The 21,150-nt window shown below is 35.8% G+C and overlaps 1 protein-coding gene across 1 annotated transcript; it reads left to right on the plus strand.

The window, feature by feature from the left end:
• The first annotated feature begins 263 nt into the window (after positions 1-263).
• LOC114252854 (betaine-homocysteine S-methyltransferase) lies at positions 264-17,088 on the plus strand. The gene is made up of 7 exons (XM_028187526.2): positions 264-549; positions 8,164-8,370; positions 11,501-11,671; positions 11,982-12,082; positions 14,202-14,363; positions 15,341-15,555; positions 16,084-17,088. Exons 2-7 carry the CDS (start codon positions 8,190-8,192, stop codon positions 16,274-16,276), a joined length of 1,023 nt encoding a protein of 340 aa, XP_028043327.1. The 5' UTR covers positions 264-549; positions 8,164-8,189; the 3' UTR covers positions 16,277-17,088.
• The last annotated feature ends 4,062 nt before the right edge of the window (positions 17,089-21,150 follow it).

Genomic DNA, 21,150 nt, shown 5'->3' on the forward strand with positions numbered 1-21,150 from the left:
ATCAATCAATCATCAATAAAAATCAAGCCTTACTTTGTCTTGACTTTCTTGTCTTTAAAAAGTATCACCAACAAACAGTAGGTATTGAAACAGTTGTTTGTTCAACTTCCAATATTGTCGATAAATGACCTTTGACCGATTAATAGAGCATCACAATATAAATAATATTATACGATAATAAGTGTTGACATAAAGATAACTTCACTGAATAAGTAAACATTCATAGGTATATGATAGATAATTCACTTTTGAAGTTCTATGGTAAGACAGTCTTTAATACCAGTCTGTAGATAGTGAACTGTCATAAGGTTCATTTGATTGTTTTCGTACAGATTATATTGAGTTCGTTGGTTTTAGTGTGTTCTTGATAGCTTCACTGTGCGCGCCAGCATAGATACCAGCGATACGCGTGTGTTTGGGACAGTGCGTCGTGCGTGTTGGCGTCTCGCTCTGCTCCTACGATACGATGTTTTTCTGACTAATTATTTAATGTTTTTTTTATGAATTTTTTGAAACGCGGAATATAAATTTGAAAACATTTTAAGACCGGTAAGTTGTTATTTTGTCTTTTGTCTTTGTAAACTAAATAGTTACTTATTAACTATTTAGTTGTTAAATCTATAGCTATGTAGACAGCGTAAACATTATAAGAAACCATGGATCTTGTGTTGTATTATTTTAGATCATATTAGATTATAATGAAGCAATAATAGTAAACTTATTAAATTAGCTATCGTGCGTGAGTATGCTTCTGATTTAAAGTTTTTGTTTGTAAATTTTGTAAATGGGTAGGCTCGCTTTCATAATAATTTATCACGTATAATGAACGTACATATTTTGTTGCATGTGTCTGGGATAACGAGACCACGGAATATTCCATTACACAATTTAAATCACACCAAATATCACACTGGCAGGCTATCACTGTTACTATGTGAGTGCGTCCAACTCATGGAAAACAACTTACGTGGGCGCTACTCACTATTATTTATTTACGAGCATCTTCATATTATTAGTTAAGAATACAAAGCACAGTCAAATAAATTATCGAAGTACGAATTTATTACGTTTGTGTTGAATAAGAATATATGGTTCTCAAGGTTACATGGGAAGTAGCCAAGGATATTTATTCTCTTCGGGAGCAAGGTCTGTTATACGAGTATCTACGTTGTTTGACAATTTGATTGATACCATTATTTCGTTTAGTTTTTCAAATTAATTTCTATAATTTTTTAACTATCATTTGGAATAGTTTTGGTTTTAGTTAGGTCAGGTTGTGATTACAATCTCTTCTACAAGTCTTCTTTAGATTGTAAATTACAATCTAATACAATCCTCTAAAAGTACTCGCATCATAAAATGTAAAAAAGTTTATGATACAATGAGTCATTTGTGATGTAAATTATAATTTTTTAGTCAATTTAAATTCTTACACACTGTACTTCTTTTTTTTTTTTTTTTACACACAGTAGAACAGATCTTCCAACGCGCTTGAAGGAGGCACAGTCCCCAAGATACTGGCTACGTTGCCTCGTTGGACAGCCAGACTCACTCTCTGTGCAAAGTACCAGCCAGCCTTAGCATCATGTGTAACCTCCCTCAAGCGTTTGGAGATTTCTGTTAAAAATTTCTTTGCTTCAGGGCCCCAAGGGCCCATCGTCTCAACCGCGAAAGGCAAAAAAGAATAAGAAGACCCCAAACCCGAATACTTCCGCTTTTTTGTAATTTCTGCTGAAGCTGCAGCTGAACCGGGGCAGCTGTACTTCTTTTAAGTTTTTTTTATGCTCACGACGAGACATAATTACCTAAATGCTTAATTTTGTTCAATGTATAATTTTGTGAGAAAGCTTTCTTAAGCAAAACGCGGCATTTGATTAATATTTATATAGTATTAAAACTCTATGTTTATAATTGTTTATCAATAATATAACTAGTAACTGTTTGAACGCACAAAGCTATCATAAGTATTGTAAACACCATTATCTAACGGTGGTCTAACGACGAATTGTAGCTGTTAACGAGTTCTCGAAATATCGGTATATATAGTATAAATTATAATCTATTAAATAATAGTGCTTATAATATCGATAGCCACGAAAGTTTATAAGAAGTATTGTAGTTTTGTTGTTTTAAATTTCGTAATATTTGCTAAGAAAGTTGACTTCAAAAAAAAATTAGAATGTCATCAATATAGTCGAAGTTAATTAAATATGCATTTTTGAGGATAACTCAAAAACTACTGGTCAGATCTTAATAAAATAGATATAATGAGATTGGGAATGCCAGTTAGAAATATTACAAATACTCTAAATTTATAATGCAATCATGCCACCAGTTGTTATTGTATCCGCGCTTTTTCTGTTTTGAAACGCAAAGGACAGGAATTATTTAGGTTAAATATACGTTTCAATGTCACTTCTAGCCGTTGATGAAATAGTTAATGTTATCATTTAATATGTTTTCGAACTTAAAATCAACTAGATGTTAAGGAATCATTAGACATGATGTAAATGTCACCAAACCAAGAAATGTGTTCGAAGGTTTTAATTTATTGTATGATGGCTATCACATCATTCAAACTGGAACGTACGAGTATATCTGCATCACGGGAGAAATGGGCATGATCATACCGATTATATACCAAAATATTAGGAACATACGTTGCACGAAAGATAATTATTGAATTTTATTGCGGTCAATTTCAATACACATTACCAAATTATTATTAAAAAATTACCTAAACGTTACCAAATTATTTCACTATTGTAAATTTCCAAAATGCAATACAAATGAAAGAATTTACATTACGTACATCGTTTTTGTGAATTGTTTCGTAAATCCGACGCTGATTTGAAACGAAAGGGGGCGATCCATCGCGTTCTCCGAAAAGTATTGTTCTGCAGAACAGCTGTAGTGTAACTATGTATTATTATTATTATTATTGTATAAGTTTGACTTTGTTTATAATAACTTTGAAATTATATTAGATGTAGAATTATTATATTTAAAAATTATATTGATTTTTAATATTGTCTGCTTTTTGGGACAAACATTCTTTGTATATAGTCAGCAATGACGCACCGTGCGCAAGCGCTACGGGTGGCCCCCGCGCGCGCACTTCACCACCAGTCCGTAAACTGTCTTGCCGTCGGATACTCGTATGACTTTACCAGCTAACCCGCTTCGCAGTGCTTGCGCATAGTCTTGCTTAATTTTAGCTTATAGTTGAAGTCTGTTTATTTGTTTCCTCTTCCCCTTCTATGTGTTTGTTCTTTAATATAATATAATATAAGACAATAAAACTGAAAGTGTTTGTAATAACTGTGCGGGTGGTTTAATTTTGACTAACACTTCATTGGTGACCTCTCATACAGAACGCAATATGAGTGTGGAAAAAACAATTGCAAGTGGCAGTAGTGACCTTGGTCGTGTGGGTGTAAGGGTACCACCGTTCTACCCGGATAAACCTGCGCTCTGGTTTGCACAGCTGGAGAGCCAGTTCCTGTTGTCGAGCATAACCGCTGACTCGACAAAATTTCACTATACCTGCAGCCAATTGGATGAAGCCTACGCCTCGACAGTGGAGGATATCATCACCAATCCTCCAGTCAGTGGGAAGTACGAGCGATTAAAATCGGAGTTGATTAACCGTCTTTCCAAGTCCCGTGAAAAGAAAGTCCAACAACAACATTCGGACCGTCGGTCTACCGAGCAATGTCACCGCTCGGTGGAAGATCTTCCCTTTGTCGTATATATCTCCCCAAACTGGTGACCTGCGACGAGATATGAACACGCAACCTTCTGATTCATCATTAGCGCATCAAGAACTTCGGCTATCACAATCCCCGCATTCTCGCAGATAAAAGCACGTCATTGACAGTCGTCCCACAGCAAGCCAGCATCGCAGCCTCAACAGGACCATCGCAGCCGACTCATCGCGCTTCCTGGTCCTACGGCACGCAACTTCACTGCCTCATCACGCCGCTACAGTTCATCGCAGCCCACGACCGGATCATCAACGCTTGGGGTCACACATCTCCGGCGTGGCAGCTCTGCATCACATGGACTACGCACGACACGCACGCAACATTCAAGCTCAGTCTCGACTCACCGCAGACTGCGAGCAGCACTGGCGACAATCACGCAGCATTCAGCTCAGTTTCGACTCACTGCAAACTTCGAGCAGCACTGGTGACACGCACGCAGCATTCAAGCTCAGCCTCGACTCACCGCAGGCTTCGAGCAGCACTGGCCCTTGCAAGCTAATCTCAGCACGGACAACGCTAACTAAAAAATGACACGACCTCCAGTCTCGGAGGGGAGTGATGTGGCGGGTAGCCATCATACAACGCAAGATAATTGACAGATGCCTGAATCTCGCTTACGACATTTTCAAGATAAAGCGCATATATACAAGTTCCGAACAACAACATTCGGACCGTCGGTCTACCGAGCAATGTCACCGCTCGGTGGAAGATCTTCCCTTTGTCGTATATATCTCCCCAAACAGCATATTTTACTTCTGTTTAGAGTTACCATGTCGGCAATCATTATAGTTACTCGGTCCATTTTATGAGGTACATACCATTCTATTTATTATATTGAAGGATATCGACTTTGGCATAGGTGAGATCGGTTTCAGAAAATTGTTAGCATAACTCACCGAATATTTAAACATCTATAATCATTTGAGCGACGAATAATAATGTAAAACACAATTACTGGAACTGGGCAACGAATGAAATTAGGTTCAATTTTGAATTAAAACAACCAATTTGAACATGCTTCAAGCTCAGGTGTTTTTCGGGGGCTTAATATATTGTTTTCTGTGAAAACGGCGTTCACAAATTCACGAATGTCTCGGCTGGTACGGACTCAAAAGTTTCTTGTTCTAATTTATGTTTATTTATATTATGATTTATAATTAATATTACGTATTGATGATATAATACTGAGGAGTAGACAAAGTATTCAAATCGTAAAAATTTCTGGTGAATATATCAGAATTATTCCGATTGTATTAAATTATGTATTGTTAGCTTCGATCAATAATAGTACTAGATTCCCGATAAGCGCTTCAAAAACGGCCCGAAAAATAAGTCTTATTTCAAATTAGTATGGTCCAAAACATAGAAATAGAGAAAAGAATAAAATCAACATGGAACAAGTACTGTGGTTTCAAGGATATTTTTAAAGGTAATCTACCACAAGTCATTAAAACAAAAGTCATGAACTCGAGCCTTTTGCCATGTCTGACATATGGTTGTCAAACGTGGAAATTCACTGCCGAAACAAGAAAAAAGATAAGCGTCTGTCAGAGAGGACTCGAACGAAGCATCAGAATTATTCCGATTGTATTAAATTATGTATTGTTAGTTATGATTTTCAATATAATTATGCACTGTAGACTCGGTATTTACACGTCAGCGATAAGCGTCTGATGTGATCGCACTCTGACCCTTCATTCCTCTCTACTTGATATTATAGCGTTGGGGAGACTAATTGTTATTCAAAGTAAATTATAAAAAAAACAATAATGCTTAAAATGTATTGAAAATTCAAACAACACAAAAACAGAAGGCATTATTAATTTGCAACAGAGCGAGAGCTTAATAAAATTGTTAGTTATGGCTTAAAGTTATTAATATCGATAGAGCACAATCATGGAGACAAGATGTGTGGTGAACATTGAGGGTTATGAATATTTGGAGGAATTATTAAAATACGGTTTCTTTTTCATTTGTTTTCCCGCCATTCACTTTCACTATTGTAGCTCACATGTAGGTAGGATCCACAGTGGCAACCAACTGAAAAAACTGAACAATGAAGTAATCCGAAGAAAAGCTATTTTGTTTTTAATCTAACTACAAACTTAAGCAAAAAACAATAGCAAGTGGGAGATAGTATTTTATATTAAATTATCCCCTCAATTCTAATTAATAAACACATTGCTCACATAGGAGTTTGTTATTTGGCGGAAATTTAGAGATTCTCACAGGGAGAAATTCTGAGAGATTTATTATAATATGTTAATACGTGAACCGATAGTTTTTGACAGTTTTTAAGCACATTGCGAGCATGGTGCAGTGTAGTAATCTTTCAATGATAAAAAAAAACGTGGCATAGTTTAATTAAATAATATGAATATTGTCCATGGGATGTATTTTATTCCAAACCTGTACGTACAAATGGAAAATTCACATCTTCAATAATGTTCAAACCAAATGATTTTTAATGAATTGCAGCCCAGTTTGACCAAGTTGACGATTTCTAGTTTATCGAAGGTGAACTTCTTTATCACGATTATTGCATATTTGAAGCTCGATAAAACGAAAATAATACTAGAAACGCGACAGCTACAAGAGAGAAACAAATACATTTATAGGATTTACTTTACGAAATAATGAGTTAATATACTTATGAAGGTTGCACTTCCCGCACATGTCCACAGGCTTTTTTGTAGTGGTGTTGACGTGTTTTTCTTAATTGCTTAGTTGTGTGAACGAAAACCTGTAAACACAGCCTACCTGGTTTAAAATGACTGTAGCCCGTTGACATCACAACGCATATGCACGCGATTGTGTCCTTGGTTTGATTAACATTAGCATGATATTCATAGGTGATAGAACCTTCATATCAGATAGGGCAGATTTACCTATGAGTCAATAAAGTAATCTTTTGTTTTATTGCTTAGATGGGTGGACGAGCTCACAGCCCACCTGGTCTTAAGTGGTTACTGGAGCCCATAGACATCTACAACGTAAATGCGCCACCCACCTTGAGATATAAGTTCTAAGGTCTCGAGTATCGTTACAACGGCGGCCCCACCCTTCAAACCGAAACGCATTACTGCTTCACGGCAGAAATAGTCAGGGATTGTACCTACTCGCGCCGACTCACAAGAGGTCCTTCCACCAGTAATCTATAACTAGAAATAGAACTGAAATAGAACCACTATAATTAGAAATAGAAATGATCGACACAATGTTTTTTTTATTTTACCTCTATATATAAAAATGAATTGCTGTTCGTTAGTCTCGCTAAAACTCGAGAACGCCTGGACCGATTTGACTAATTTTGCTCTTGAATTATTTGTGGAAGTCCAGAGAAGGTTTAAAAGGTAGATAAATATGAAAATACTCGGAATTAAATAAAAATAACAATTTTGTTTTTCCTTTGATGTGTCCCCCGTCGGACGGATTCCTTTTGTTTGTTTTAAGTTTATTTTATAAAAAAGTTTAGGTCTTTTATGTATAGATTGAGGCACTACGAAGTCTGACGGGTCAGCTAGTTTATTATAAATGTACATACAAAGATAATTAATTCTATAGATACAACTGTCAATGCAAAGCTCTTCCTCGTTCCGTTCCAATTCCCAACTCAGACACCTATTGATCGCATTATGATAGAGGGACGCCGGACAGGGCCCTACATTTGCTCGATACTTATAACTTTTCTTGATATTTACTAAATTGAATATCATAACTATAATTATCATATAATTACAAGTTGCTTTCAATTCTGGAATCCCACACAATCAACAGAAAATAGACGCTTATCTTCTGAAAATCTAAGGTTGAGGGTTTCGTGTACTGAATTATAATAATATAATTTAAATACAAGCAGTTTACTTTGGTGGTAACATAATTGAGTGTTTTCTTTAAATGAAGAACTGCGAAACGTCTACGATACTAAGTACCTACTTACTGTTAATATCCGATCATAGTTGCTCTGGCTGTGGAGTGTACCATTATTTCATTTGTATATATTATATACCAGCAACCTGCCCTCGCTTCGCTTCGGAAACTGAAATTTATTATTGATTTCTCCACTATTTAATGGATGTTATTATACATGTAAACCTTCCTCTTCGATCATACTATCTATTATAAAAAAACCGCATCAAAATCCGTTGCGTAGTTTTAAAGATTTAAGTATACATAGGGACAGATATAGGGACAGAGAAAGCGTCTTTGTTTTATACTATGTAGTGATTACGGCACTGTATTACTGCACATTCGACATAAAGACTACAGAATGAACGAAAGGACGTGAACCTATTTGACGATATTATTCGAACCAAATGTGCGTTAACTTATCTACAATGTTGTGTAAGTGGCATTTTTATCACCTTACTTATCTGTTTTACATATTTCTGTCTAGACAAATCTGGACAAAAAGCTCGAACGATGACTCCACCTAGCAGCGAGAATACAGAAGCTCCGCACATAGTTGTGCTGGACGGTGGGTTCTCGACACAGCTGTCTTGCCACGTCGGGCATGTCATCGACGGTGATCCACTGTGGAGTGCTCGTTTTATCCACACACATCCAAACGAAGTTGTCAATACGCATCTTGATTTTTTGAGAGGTAGGTTATTATATATATACTAAAAATAAATTTTGATAATGAAAGCATATAATAGCTGAGGTTTTTAATATTATAACATTAAAAATGACATCTGATAAATTTTTACTTACTTATATTAATACTCATTACTAGTGGTAGGACCTCTTGTGAGTCCGCATGGGTAGGTACCACCACCCTGCCTATTTCTGCCGGGAAGCAGTAATGCGTTTCGGTTTTAAGGGTGGGGCAGACTTTGTAACTGTATTCTCTATAATACTAATACTTAGAACTCATATCTCAGGGTGGTTGGCGGTATTTACGTTATGGATGTCTATGGGCTCCGGTAACCACTTAACACCAGGTGGGCTGTGAGCTCGTTCACCCATCTATGCAACAAAAACAAACTCATAATAGTACTTATAATACTTCTTTATGAAGTCCTTGTGGCCTAAAGTATAAGAAGTCCGATGTACCTACTTGTATAAAGCGACCATGGTTGTGTTGAAATCCCGCAAAATTTGTATATTTGTAATAGCCCATATTGTAAGATTTAAGCAAGAACGGGTATTATCAAATTAGGGTAAAGTACGGTCCTTATATAATAATATAAAACCCACTGAGTCTCTCGTCTTATCTTCTCAGTGGGTCGCGAATCCGATCCGGTGGTAGATTCAGCGAAGCACTGCTCTTGCTAGGGATTCTGTTAGCAAACTCTCAGGTTGAGCCCGTGAGCTTTCCGATTGTTCCGCGAGTAATTGGAATAGCCCCTTAGGCTACCAACGATTATGTAGATAAAAATATATTATAGTTTAATTAGGTAGATAAAAATGTAATAAATATTATGTATGAGCTCGAGTATCACTTGATTCTAAGTAGGCCGTGTACTTGGTCACTTACCATTGCAGCGAAATAAAAACTAGCCTAAATATTATTTTATTATATATTATAATCAATTTATTTTATATTAAAAAATTTGATGACGAACTAAGAGCAACTGTTTCAAAAAGGCGCGGCGGGCTGGCGACTACCTATGGTTCATTATGGTTTCAAAATTAAACTAATGCACTGAACAGTATTTTAATATACTTAAAAAAACATTATTTTATATCAACAGTAGGATAGAAGTTGATTGCCGTTTTAATTCGGCAGACACAAGGGTAAATGAGACATTTTGGTGTTCAACGGCTACCAGAATATGGAGATGTAAAAATGTGAATGCCGCCCCATCTGCCTTGAGACATGAGGTTAAATTCTGAATTGTGTTGATTGGTCTGATATTCTACTTTTAAATCAAACACATGACTGCTTTGTGGCAAAAATAGGCAGCACGAGACTGGCAGATCTCAAGAGACCCGTACACTAAAATTATGTAGATAGATAAGTGAGTTATTAAAGGTTTGGAATACAGAGAATAGAAAGTGTAGAAATAAAAATAGAAGAACAGCTGAAAAATATAGGTTAAATATATTAAAAAGATTACATTGGCCGGGAGGTAAAACCGGTAGAGTCGTGTTAAATAGTTCTTCTGAAGTAACTGTCTGTACACATTACGTTTGTGATAAAACTACGTTATATCTTATGAATGCTCCCCCTAAAATTTCTTCTTAATTAACATACTTCTTGTATGTAAATTAGTTATTTCTAGAATAGAAGAAGATTTCTAGAAGCACCTAAAATATTTTCTAACCGCGAAACCGTTTCTAAAATAAGAAAGACAAACAAAAAATAGCCCATTTTGCTTTTAGTCAAACGAAAATGAACATAAAAAGATTCCTAATTCGAAATCACGGCCAGAAACTGCAAGACATGTTGCTACGTGAACATATTATGTACTCGTATTACGTATAAAGATAATGTTTATTGGTTTATGATGATAGATTATGATGATGTTATTAAATCACTTTACCCTTAATTCATATCTATAGCACAAAATATTTATTTTGATTCGTCTGACTAGATTAGATGTTCTTATCTGCGATAATAACGAGCACACGCTCGTAGTTTCTATACATCGATTTTCAGTTAACTTCAGTTTTTGTCCGTCATTCTGTTGCATCTGACAGCGAGAGTGTGACCTCGTCTCGTGTCATCGTCCCCTGAAAGCGCTTTTCTTCGCCACAAAACGGACCGTTTCTTTTCATAGGCAAAAGCTGAAAAGTGTCTGCAAGCAAATAACTCCCTGGAGGCAAAAGCCTACTGCCTTGCTTTGTAACTTCTTCTGGGAGATATGATGTGAAAAAAATAAAATATGACCACGTACTTTGCAGAATTACGAAAACGTTTCACATCCTCTTTAAGAATGACAAATGCGAGATGTGAAAAGGCCAACGATTTTAATACATTCATTTATTTTCTTTTATTTGCAAACGGATTCACTGTAATTTGCTGCAAAACGTGTAGGCAGTAAGAGCTGTTCTTGCCTACAATGATTACGTAGTTGTAACGTATCATCTGGGACAGAGTTAGGTAGCAAGTCTCAGCTGTTCCTCTGTGATTATTATGATTGACGTTGCAGCCAGTTGCCAAGTGATGCCGCTATTTCTCCGTCATCTAGTAACCACCTCTCATTTGCATACAACAAGGTACGCAGGCGGCAAGACACGAGTACTCGGTATAATACCGGTGCCTCGTATACAGACTATAGTTACGGGTATACAACGCCGCTTCATTAATCACGTTGTCTGTCTAATACCTTTCCATTCGCAAGCCTCGCTCCGCCTTCTGTTTATTACATAATTATTTTCTTCGACAGAACCGTTCGCTTTTCCCGGTCTCGCTTCCTTATTACTGACCTAGTCGAGCTCGAGTTGCATTACTTACTAAGTTTTAATAACGTATTTGTTTACGCCTCCACTGTTCATTCATACTAAAAGCATAGTATGAAACAAAGTTAAGCTCACATTTTAACTCGCAATTACGTGTACACTAACATAGTATGAGAAATATCGTTTTCAAATGTTAAGAACATTCTGATTGGATTTTAGTGAATAACGAACGTAATTTGATTGAAATTATTAAACAGTTCAGGCTTATGGTTGAGGTTTCAATGATTGAATTTTTTTTTTAGATATGGGTAATTGAGAATATGCTTTTTTGCACAAAGAAGAATTCTCCTCTTTCTGGTAGTTGATGGATTTCAATTTATTTGCAGCCGGGGCTGATTTAATCATTACCAATACATACCAAGCTTCAGTGGAAGGCTTCGTAGAGCATCTGGGAGTAACGAAAGAACAAGGTTACGAATTAATAGCCCGCGCAGTTCAGCTCGCTAAACAAGCCCGCACCCTCTATCTGGAAGAATACCGTGACTACGTTCAAAATGGTAGGTATTCAGGTTAAAATCGATTTTTCGTAGTGTCACACTTTATAATGAAGTCAATCAGTTACACAGTCACAAAATAGTGTTTAATTTTAGCTTTGGAGTACATGTAATCTTCTTTGTTCCCCTGTGAATTTTCAAGAATGTTTGCATTTTGTAGTAAACAAAGAATCTTTGGTTCGCACCCGCGAGGGTCGGGTGCAAGCACGCATTAATTACACTTTTCAAGGGTTGAAAGGTATTCTATTCAAATAGCGCTAAAACATAGAGTCTGCATGTGTTTTGCTGAATAATTTTATTTAATTTTTTTTAGATGACATTCCACTCATAGTGGGTTCAGTCGGACCATATGGAGCTCATCTTCACGACGGTTCCGAATACGATGGCAGTTACGCAGACACCACGTCAATAGAGGTATATCAAATACAGTGATTTCTTGAATAAATATATTTAGAAAAAGCTAACTACAACATTTCTTTTAGTGTCGACTAGAATTTATGTAATCAATTTGGACAGATTTTTTAAATTTACAAAAGGTTTGCCTTGAGATTTCAATCCCCTTTTACAGTTAATTAAATATTTATGGGCGTCGATTACATTCGATTGTTGACGGAATCAGTTAAAAGGTTTTGTTGAATAAAAGCTTTCGTCAGTGTGATTTTCTGCTATCTCGAATTCTTTTTTAAATCTTGAATTCAATTTTTATACCCTTGGGTGAAAAACCTCTCTTTCTCTCTCTAGTCACTCATGCCATTAACGATAATTCATTATTAATACCATGAATATTGTGAACGTCCTTGTTCGAATCCTGCAAAAGTTGTAAATTCACTTAGGTACATAAGCATTGTTAGTAAGTAGTTGACCGTAAAGCGAAACTAGAACTTGAAAGTATATAAATTACAATTATTGTAGATCGCTTTGAGTCTGCCACGAATGACACCACCTTCATATTTCTTCCTACCAATGATATGTTACAAATGTTACGGATGAGCGTTGGTAGGCAGCAGCTTGGCTCTGCCCCTGGCATTGCTGAAGTCCATGGGCGACGGTAACCACTCACCATCAGGGCCGTATGCTCGTCTGCCTACAAGGGCAATAAATAAAAATAAAAAAAATTATTTAACTTTCGACATCATATAGACTTTGTGTCGCATAGCTGATGGCATTTTTGTTTTGATCACGAAATAAATATTGTTGTTGTCCTAGGGTACCCCGGTGGTAGGTACATAGGCCCCTCACAAGTTGTCTCAAATTGGCCCTGTCTTGCGCTTGCTCCTTGATATCACTCCGGGTCATGCCGGCAGTCCTCATCTCGCTCTTCACGGTGCGTCGCCAAGTATGTACAGGGCGACCAGGTCTTCTCATGCCAAGCAGTTGCTACTCAAACGCTAATAAATAACTTTCGTAAATTACGCAATACGGAATATTAGTCTATGATTATACCAACTTATCTGCATTTTTCTGCATTTTCCAGTCCGAATATTCCAAAACACCATTTGCACAGAGCCACGATTTTAAGATCATAAATGCACAGTCAAATAAAAGCCATTTAAAGCGCCGGTCAAATCGTAAAGAGAGCCGTAAAGTTGCCTGCAAATTAAAAATTTACATCGGCAGTATGAAAAACTCCCACTCCATTTCTCATGTTTTTTTTTTGTCAGAAAGCATTTAACTGTGGGGTGGACAGTTAATTAACGAAACCTAGAACAAATGGATATCTGAAACAACCATTTCGAACGGAATTTGAATTGCTTATTAAATTGAATTTGTTGTTTTATTACATTTGTCTTGTAGACAACAAAAAAAAGGTATTTGTTTTTACTATCAAAACGCTTTAAAACTTGATCGAACTATTGAAATACCGAACATAATTGAATTCGTTTCAGAATAACTTTCAATAAATATGATGACGATGCAAGTCAATTCAAAGGATCAAACATGATTAGTTTATCCGGCTTTCGATAAGAAGACACAGCTACTTCGTCATTTTACTACCAACTATTAGTTTCCAACAATTCTTATAGACGGATCATTCGCAATTCTACTACTATATATATTAGTATCTTCACCATATTTTCTTATGTGATTACTTCTATTCCTTCTAAGTTTCCATTCTGAAAAGCGGGATAGCCATCTGAATGTCAGCATTCACATTGATGTCTGTGTGCCTGGAAAATTTCCATTGTTTACATGGATAGTTCTGGGAAATTCAGGAATTTCATTAACCTTATTGTGCTTATCAAATACTAGCCGTACTCGCCTGCTTCGCTGTGCATTTAAAATTAACGTTATTATTTATGGTCATTATTATTAGGGAGTCCAACACTCATATAAATATTAGCCTATCCATTAAATACATGTATTTTCTACATGGATACCAAGTTTCAAATTAATCGGATGCATGGTTCAGTAATTATAGCGAAACGTCCGTAAAAACCATTGTAGATTTATATAACTATATTAGTATAGTTAATCTTTATCTCCATACAAATATTGAAAAATAGAACAGTAATCAATGGGTTGTACTTTTTAGACTATGCGGGAATGGCATCGGCCCCGAATTCAAGCGCTGGTAGAAGCGGGAGTAGACCTCCTCGCACTAGAGACAATTCCATGTCAAGAGGAAGCAGAGACATTGTGTGATCTTCTACGGGAGTTTCCGGGTACAAAGGCTTGGCTTGCATTCAGTTGTAAAGTAAGTATGAAGCTCCATTTCACTTCATTTTATTTTGTTAAACCAAAACACGATTAGTTTTCATTTTATGATCTCTTCTTTATTCCTTTTGCTCTTATGCAGCCTACAGCAGGAGAGAAAAAAAATAAGAAACGTTTAAAAAAAAGTATAAAATTTAATTTGTTTAAATGTTTTGTATAGGTGTGAGAATTAAAACTAATAGGAAATTTTATTTAACATTCTTCAAATGAATGCGAATTTAATATTTGTAAAATTGACCGACTGCAATGTTTTAGAATACGAAATAACTGAGTCGGGAATTTTCAACGCTGTTTATTTTGTACACATTTGAATACTTTCCGGGCTGGTTCGGCAACTTGAAAAAACATACTCTGTGAACGATAACAAATTTAAATTAAGTGTTATTTCGAATAAATTTATTCAACTAAAACCAAAGACATTGATAGACTTAGACAGGTGAATAATTTACTTGATTTTTTTTATTGTTTAGATCGGTGGGCGAGCTCACAGCCCACCTGGTGTTATGTGGTTATTGGAGCCCATAGACATCTACAACGTAAATGCGCCACCCACCTTGAGATATAAGTTTTAAGGTCTCAGTATAGTTACAACGGCTGCCTCATCCTGCAAACCGAAACGCATTACTGCTTCACGGCAGAAACAGGGACGGCCGGTGGTGCCTGCCCGCGCGGACTCACAAGAGGTCCTATCACCAGTAATTACGCAAATCATGGTTTTGCGAGTTTGATTTTTATTACACGATGTTATTCCTTCACCGTGGAAGTCAGTCATGAACATTTGTTAAGTACGTATTTTATTAGAAAAATTGGTACCCGCCTAGGATTTGAACACCGGTGTATCGCTCAACACGAATGTACCGGACGTCTTATCCTTTAGGCCACGACGACTTACTACACTTGCCGTGTCGTGCTACACTTAGCATAAGTTTCCAATACAATAGATTAATATTTTTTTAGGACGATCAAAGTATAGCTCATGGAGAAAGTTTTCAAAAAGTCGCCAAGAAGTGTTGGGAATTGAATCCGGATCAGTTAGTGGCTGTAGGCGTGAATTGTTGTGCACCGTCTTTCGTCTCTAACTTAATGAAGGGCTTCAATGACGACAGGCCACAAGCCCCAATTCCGCTTATTGTTTACCCTAATTCGGGCGAAAAATATAATCCTCAAATAGGGTAAGTGGATTACAAGGTCACTTTACCAATTATAACCAAAGCTTTGGCTCGTCTAGCTTTCGCGAATTCTAATGAAAAGAGTTTTTGTCGGTTAGGTATAGTGTGCTAAAAGAAAAAAAATACTATTAAGACAATTGAAGATATATCCTTGTCGTTTGGTAATACATATATATTGTACTTTATTTTGACTATGTCGATAGTTCTTTATCATGATTACTCTTCTTTTACAGTTAAAAAAATCATTGATCATATAGACGCTTGAAAGGCAAACGTGACTAAGCAAGCGACAATAACTGCTTTATACATAAATGATAGGCAATAACCATATTCAATGCGCAAAAAATATATATTTCTAGGTCTATTAAAATCATTTCAATCCTACAGCTAGATTCGTTAAAATAGATTTTTTTTCAGGTATTTTAACTTTAGATTAGTCTACTGTAAAGTTCACGCATGGTCGCTTAGTCGCGTTTGCATTTCAATCGTCGATATGTATGTATAACATTTACATAAATTTGATTATTTTAGTTGGATAGACCGTGACAAGTGCGAGCCCGTGGAGATATACATACAGGAGTGGCTGGACCTCGGCGTGAGGTACGTGGGCGGCTGCTGTCGCACGTACGCCGCAGACGTGTCTCGCATCCAAAACCAGGTGCACCGCTGGAGGGACAGATACCGCTTCCAAACCAAATACCAGTCGAATAACGGCTTGCATTAGAACCTCAATAGGTCTACTAGTATTGGCGAATTTTAAGCTTTAAATTCAGCTCATGACACTTTATTATCGACCTATATGCATTCGTGATACGAGTTAATAAACAAAAAGTAAATTAACTGTATTTCACAAAGCAACTATTTTAATTTTTAATTCGATTGGTACCTATAATGATAGGACACAAATCGACCGTGTATCTGTACGCAATATACATAACGTCTAGTTTTATTCTTATTTCTGATCCAACAGTGCCATTTTAGGTAATAGATTAATTAGGTTACACAATTCATCGAATTGAATACAAAACTTTTTTGTAAATGCACATATTGTACATACTCTATATGTATACTCTATGTCTAAAAATACCAAAGAATTAAAAAGATTTGATTGTTATCTTATTTTCAATAAGTACCTAATGTTTACAAATACAAATATAGCGACAGAACACCAAAGAATTATTTAGAATAATAAACACAACATGCGATCAAGGTATAAGACTCTTAGGTATAAGATGATTATAATATAAAGTTGTCTCCTTTGTTGGAAGTAGGTAATCCGTCAGCTATACATAACCGTTCGTCGTCTTGCTGAAAGGGAACAATGACACGATACAAGTTTTGTTACAAAATTTCATTGTTAGAAATTATAATATCTACGTATAAATATTAGTGATTGTAAGAATGTTTTTGTGGTTAGTTTTTAATACCATATTTTAGAGTCCTTATAGACTGTCCGTTCCGGACACTATGTAACAAATTGTCTATTTTAAAATAAATGAAAACGATTAGGTACTATATGTATGTCCTTTACCGAAAGCATTTTATTTTAATTCATAAATTGTTTTAGAGTAGTACGTTTCCCAATTTTAAAATATATTTATTCATAATTAAGTGATAAATTAATAAAGGTTTTTCCTTTTTTGGCTCCTGACAAAGACCTCGACGCCGCACTATACAAGGTCAAAGATTATCAATTCAGAAATTCGCCAAATAAATAATGCCTTAAAGTCAATTACGTGCTCATTTTGATATGTATGATATTATACATACATATATATGCCTAACATAGCCTATAAATGCCAAGTTGATAAATAAGTGACACACAAAAAACCGCATCAGCCAATTATGTCGTGCCAGATGAGTCGACGGTTTACCTTATGATATATGATACCCGTTGTTCATGGACAATAGCAACCATATAATAACCAATAACCAAGCAGCTGCTTACCGCTAAGGACTCCTCTCAAACTTCGTTTGAACATGGACATGTGATAGCGCTCGTGGAGCACCGCTAAGGGGAGTTAATTCCAGAGCCTTGGTACTGCCGTTTAAATGTAATCTTAGATCTTAAGAATAATATTAGGTACTCAAGATTACCTTGGTTCACCAAATGTTATTTTTTAACCTTTATATTAACTAATACTCAGTTCTTAATACTGAATACCATTATTAACAATAAAATGAATATAACATGACTGGCCACGTGACAATTTAGAGATTTTTTTTTAACAATAAGGTCCCAGTCAATTATTACATACTAGGTTATAAAATAGGGTCGTTTAAGAGAATGGAAGAGGCAAGGAGTACCGACCAATTCAAAAGCGGCCGTCTTTGAAAACTTTCGTCAAAATCTCTAAGGTGGGAATGTGCATTGTACCTACACAAGAGTAAATTTTAAGGTTACGGCTAAATGATGGATGTTAATCCTCTATTCGTCAGTTTATTTCGCTATAGCTCAGTTCACATCGAAAACATTTTCAGTGTGATTTTTATGGTATGTACTTTTTTATGTGAATTTATTTTGCTATCTATATATATAAAAAATGAATTGCTGTTCGTTTGTCTCGCTAAAACTCGAAAACGGCTGGACCGATTTGGCTAATTTTGGTCTTTAATTATTTGAGGAAGTTCAGAGAAGGTTTAAAAGGTAGATAAATCGGAATTAAATAAAAATAACAACTTTGTTTTTCCTTTGATGTATCCCCGTCGGTTTTAAGTTTATTTTATACAAAAGTTTAGGTCTTTCATTTATTAGAGGCACTACGAAATCTGCCGGGTCAGCTAGTTATATATAATATACATATTTACGGTCTTGAAACACAAATGTACGATTTTAATAACTAGCCGTGTTTCATCGTCGCAAAGAAATTAAGAAAACTAATTAAACAACGTACAGCATAAGATTTTTCGTTCACTGACAGTCTTCTATACAGATGTGAATGAACGATCAAGTGCTTTGATATAGTTGCTCTTCGTAGAGAAATGTTTTATTATAAAAATGTTTACCCCTGTTGCTGTACCATTTTAAGAGAGAAATTTCATTTTTCAAGTCAAAGATTGTCAAGTTTTGCAATATTATCTGATGAGATGGCTAAACTAGCTCAGGGCACTCATGAAGTTAAGTGGGTATTGGAGCCGCAACAAATTGCGTCCAGGACACAAGTAGATATATCACGTAAACGGCAGTTTCATTCTTCAAATAGGAACGTATAGCTCCTTAGGGGCAGAAACCGGATATTTAAATATAAAAATTACTAGGAAATGCATAAAATATTTCTCGTAGACATAAGCTTTTTCAGTTCTAAATAACTTTATCTTTTAATAAATTGCTTTTAAAGCCATAAAAGTATACATTTTTAAAATATCAAGTAAAACAGTTTGAGATTATAGAACTTAAAGAAAACTTTCAAATAAAACTGGTTTGAGCATTGTGCATTTTAAGGATATATTTAGGTAGACGTTGATTAAAAGTTAGACGATAAAAAATGCTAAGTTTATTAAATTTAAAAGAGTTTATCTGCCCGCTTTGTTTTTAACGTTAACTCTAAATCCAGATTCCAGATACACACCGCTTATAAACATAAAATGTTTGATAGGTATCTAGAGAAATAATGCACGAAACTATATTTAAGAGTTCTATACATATACGACTATATTTAATACAGGTATCTGTCTATTTTTCAACGAATTTCGATTACGAGTAAAAGTACTAAATTGATTGTTTAATCTATATACCTAGTCAGGTCATAAATTCTGTCACATGTTTAATGTAAAATAATTGAAACAAGTTTATTCATTATGTAACCATTCATATAACAAATTGAACTTAACAAAACATAGATTCTTATGACACTAAAGTTTATTTAAAATGAACTCCGAGATTTTGAATACAGGCCTTCAATCTGCGCAGCCAGTCGTCTATCGCAGCACGAACGAGGTCCATGTCAATATCGGCGGCTGCCTTAATCAAGGATGTCTTGAGTGACTCTAAATTGGGATGAGGCTTTGAGCACGCCTTTTCCTCCAAGTGTTGCCATATCTTGTAATCTAACGGATTCAAATCTGGACTGGAGGAGGGCCAGTCTTCGTGCCGGATGAAGTCGATTTCACGCGCCGCCAGCCAGTCTTGTGTGCTCTTCGCTCTATGAGCTGGCGCCGAATCTTGTTGGAATACCCAGTGCCTGTTATTGAACATGGTTTGAGAAACAGGTTCCACAAGGTTCGTCAGGACTGTATTTTGATACACAACTGCATTCGTTTTTACACCTTTCTCACAAAAATGTACCTCTGTTAAGCCCCAATAAGAAACTCCCAACCATACCATGAGCGAGGATGGAAAATGACCTCGTTGGACACGCGGAATACGGTTGCTCGCTTCATCACTACTGTGTGCGTACACCTTATCATTTTGTTTGTTGTAGCTCTCTTGTACGGTAAAAATTTTTTCATCCGAAAAAAGAATTTCCCGATATTTTTTTCCCGCGTACCGCTTCAACAAAGCGCGGCATCTCTTCAGTCTCAGGTCCATTAGACGAGCATTCAAACGATGTCCTGTTTTTCTTCGATATGCCCGAAGCCCTAAGTTTTCATTTAACACCCTTTTCACCGTGGTTCTACTTAACCCCATCTGAAGGGCCGACAGTTTCTGCTTACGTTTGGGATTTCTTTGAATTCGCGCTTTCACAGCTTTTATCACTGCTGGAGTCCTAACAGACCGAGGGCGACCACTTCTTGACCTGTCATCTACACTAGAGTCTTCATTGTATCGTTTGATGGTACGATAAACGAATCTTTTGGTTATATTCAAAATTTTCAGTATGTTAAAAATTTGAATTGGCGCGTAACCGCAACGATGCAACGCAATAACTGCAACACGGTCTTCTTTAAGCGTCCACTCCATATTTAAAAATGAGTAAAATTCTAAAAGTATACATTTTTATTTTCATGAACAATTCGAAATTCGAATTCAATAAACTTTTTTGTGGCCAGCATTCTAAAAGAAAAGTTTTTACTGTGTGACAATACTTATGACCTGACTAGTTATTAATACGTGAAGCAAAAACTTTGCATCCCTTTTTACGCATATTGCGCGGACGGAGGAGTATGAAAATTTTCACACTTATAGAGAATATAAAGAAAGAGTGCACAGTGCTAATATTTTTTTAAAATAATGCATAAATATACATTATCAATAAAGAAAACATTACACACACTACATACCATGTATTTGACGCACACACGCATGCATACTATTTATTGTCAAACTTTTGTTCTTGACGTCTGTGGTCAAATTGAGAATAGATTAAATATTGTTTGTCTTTATTAATATTTTTTATAGTGTAGCCTTGGCGAAGTTTGTGATTATAGAAGTATAAAATACAATCATAATAGTGTACAAACTTACAATTCCAATTATAGTCGAATTTCGACTACTGCGGGACCTCTAGTATTGTATAATACTTGAATAAACCATTGAGAATCGTTACCGCTACTAATTCTCCTATTCCAAAATAAAAATATTATAAACTAGCGGCCCGCTCCGGCTCCGCTCGGGTCTTTAACAAAAATTTCAACGATATTTGAGGTTATTTTATTTTT

Source organism: Bombyx mandarina, chromosome 04 (genome assembly GCF_030267445.1).
Source record: "Bombyx mandarina strain Sakado chromosome 04, ASM3026744v2".
In the NCBI taxonomy this organism is placed as follows: domain Eukaryota; kingdom Metazoa; phylum Arthropoda; class Insecta; order Lepidoptera; family Bombycidae; genus Bombyx; species Bombyx mandarina.

What these genes read in the sequence shown, in the direction of transcription:
- LOC114252854 (XM_028187526.2), top strand. Translation starts at nt 8,190, where the DNA reads ATGACTCCACCTAGCAGCGAGAATACAGAAGCTCCGCACATAGTTGTG. An exon ending in CCGTGACTACGTTCAAAATG is followed by an intron (nt 11,672 to 11,981) that starts GTAGGTATTCAG and finishes AATTTTTTTTAG; the next exon opens with ATGACATTCCACTCATAGTG. An exon ending in GGCTTGCATTCAGTTGTAAA is followed by an intron (nt 14,364 to 15,340) that starts GTAAGTATGAAG and finishes ATATTTTTTTAG; the next exon opens with GACGATCAAAGTATAGCTCA.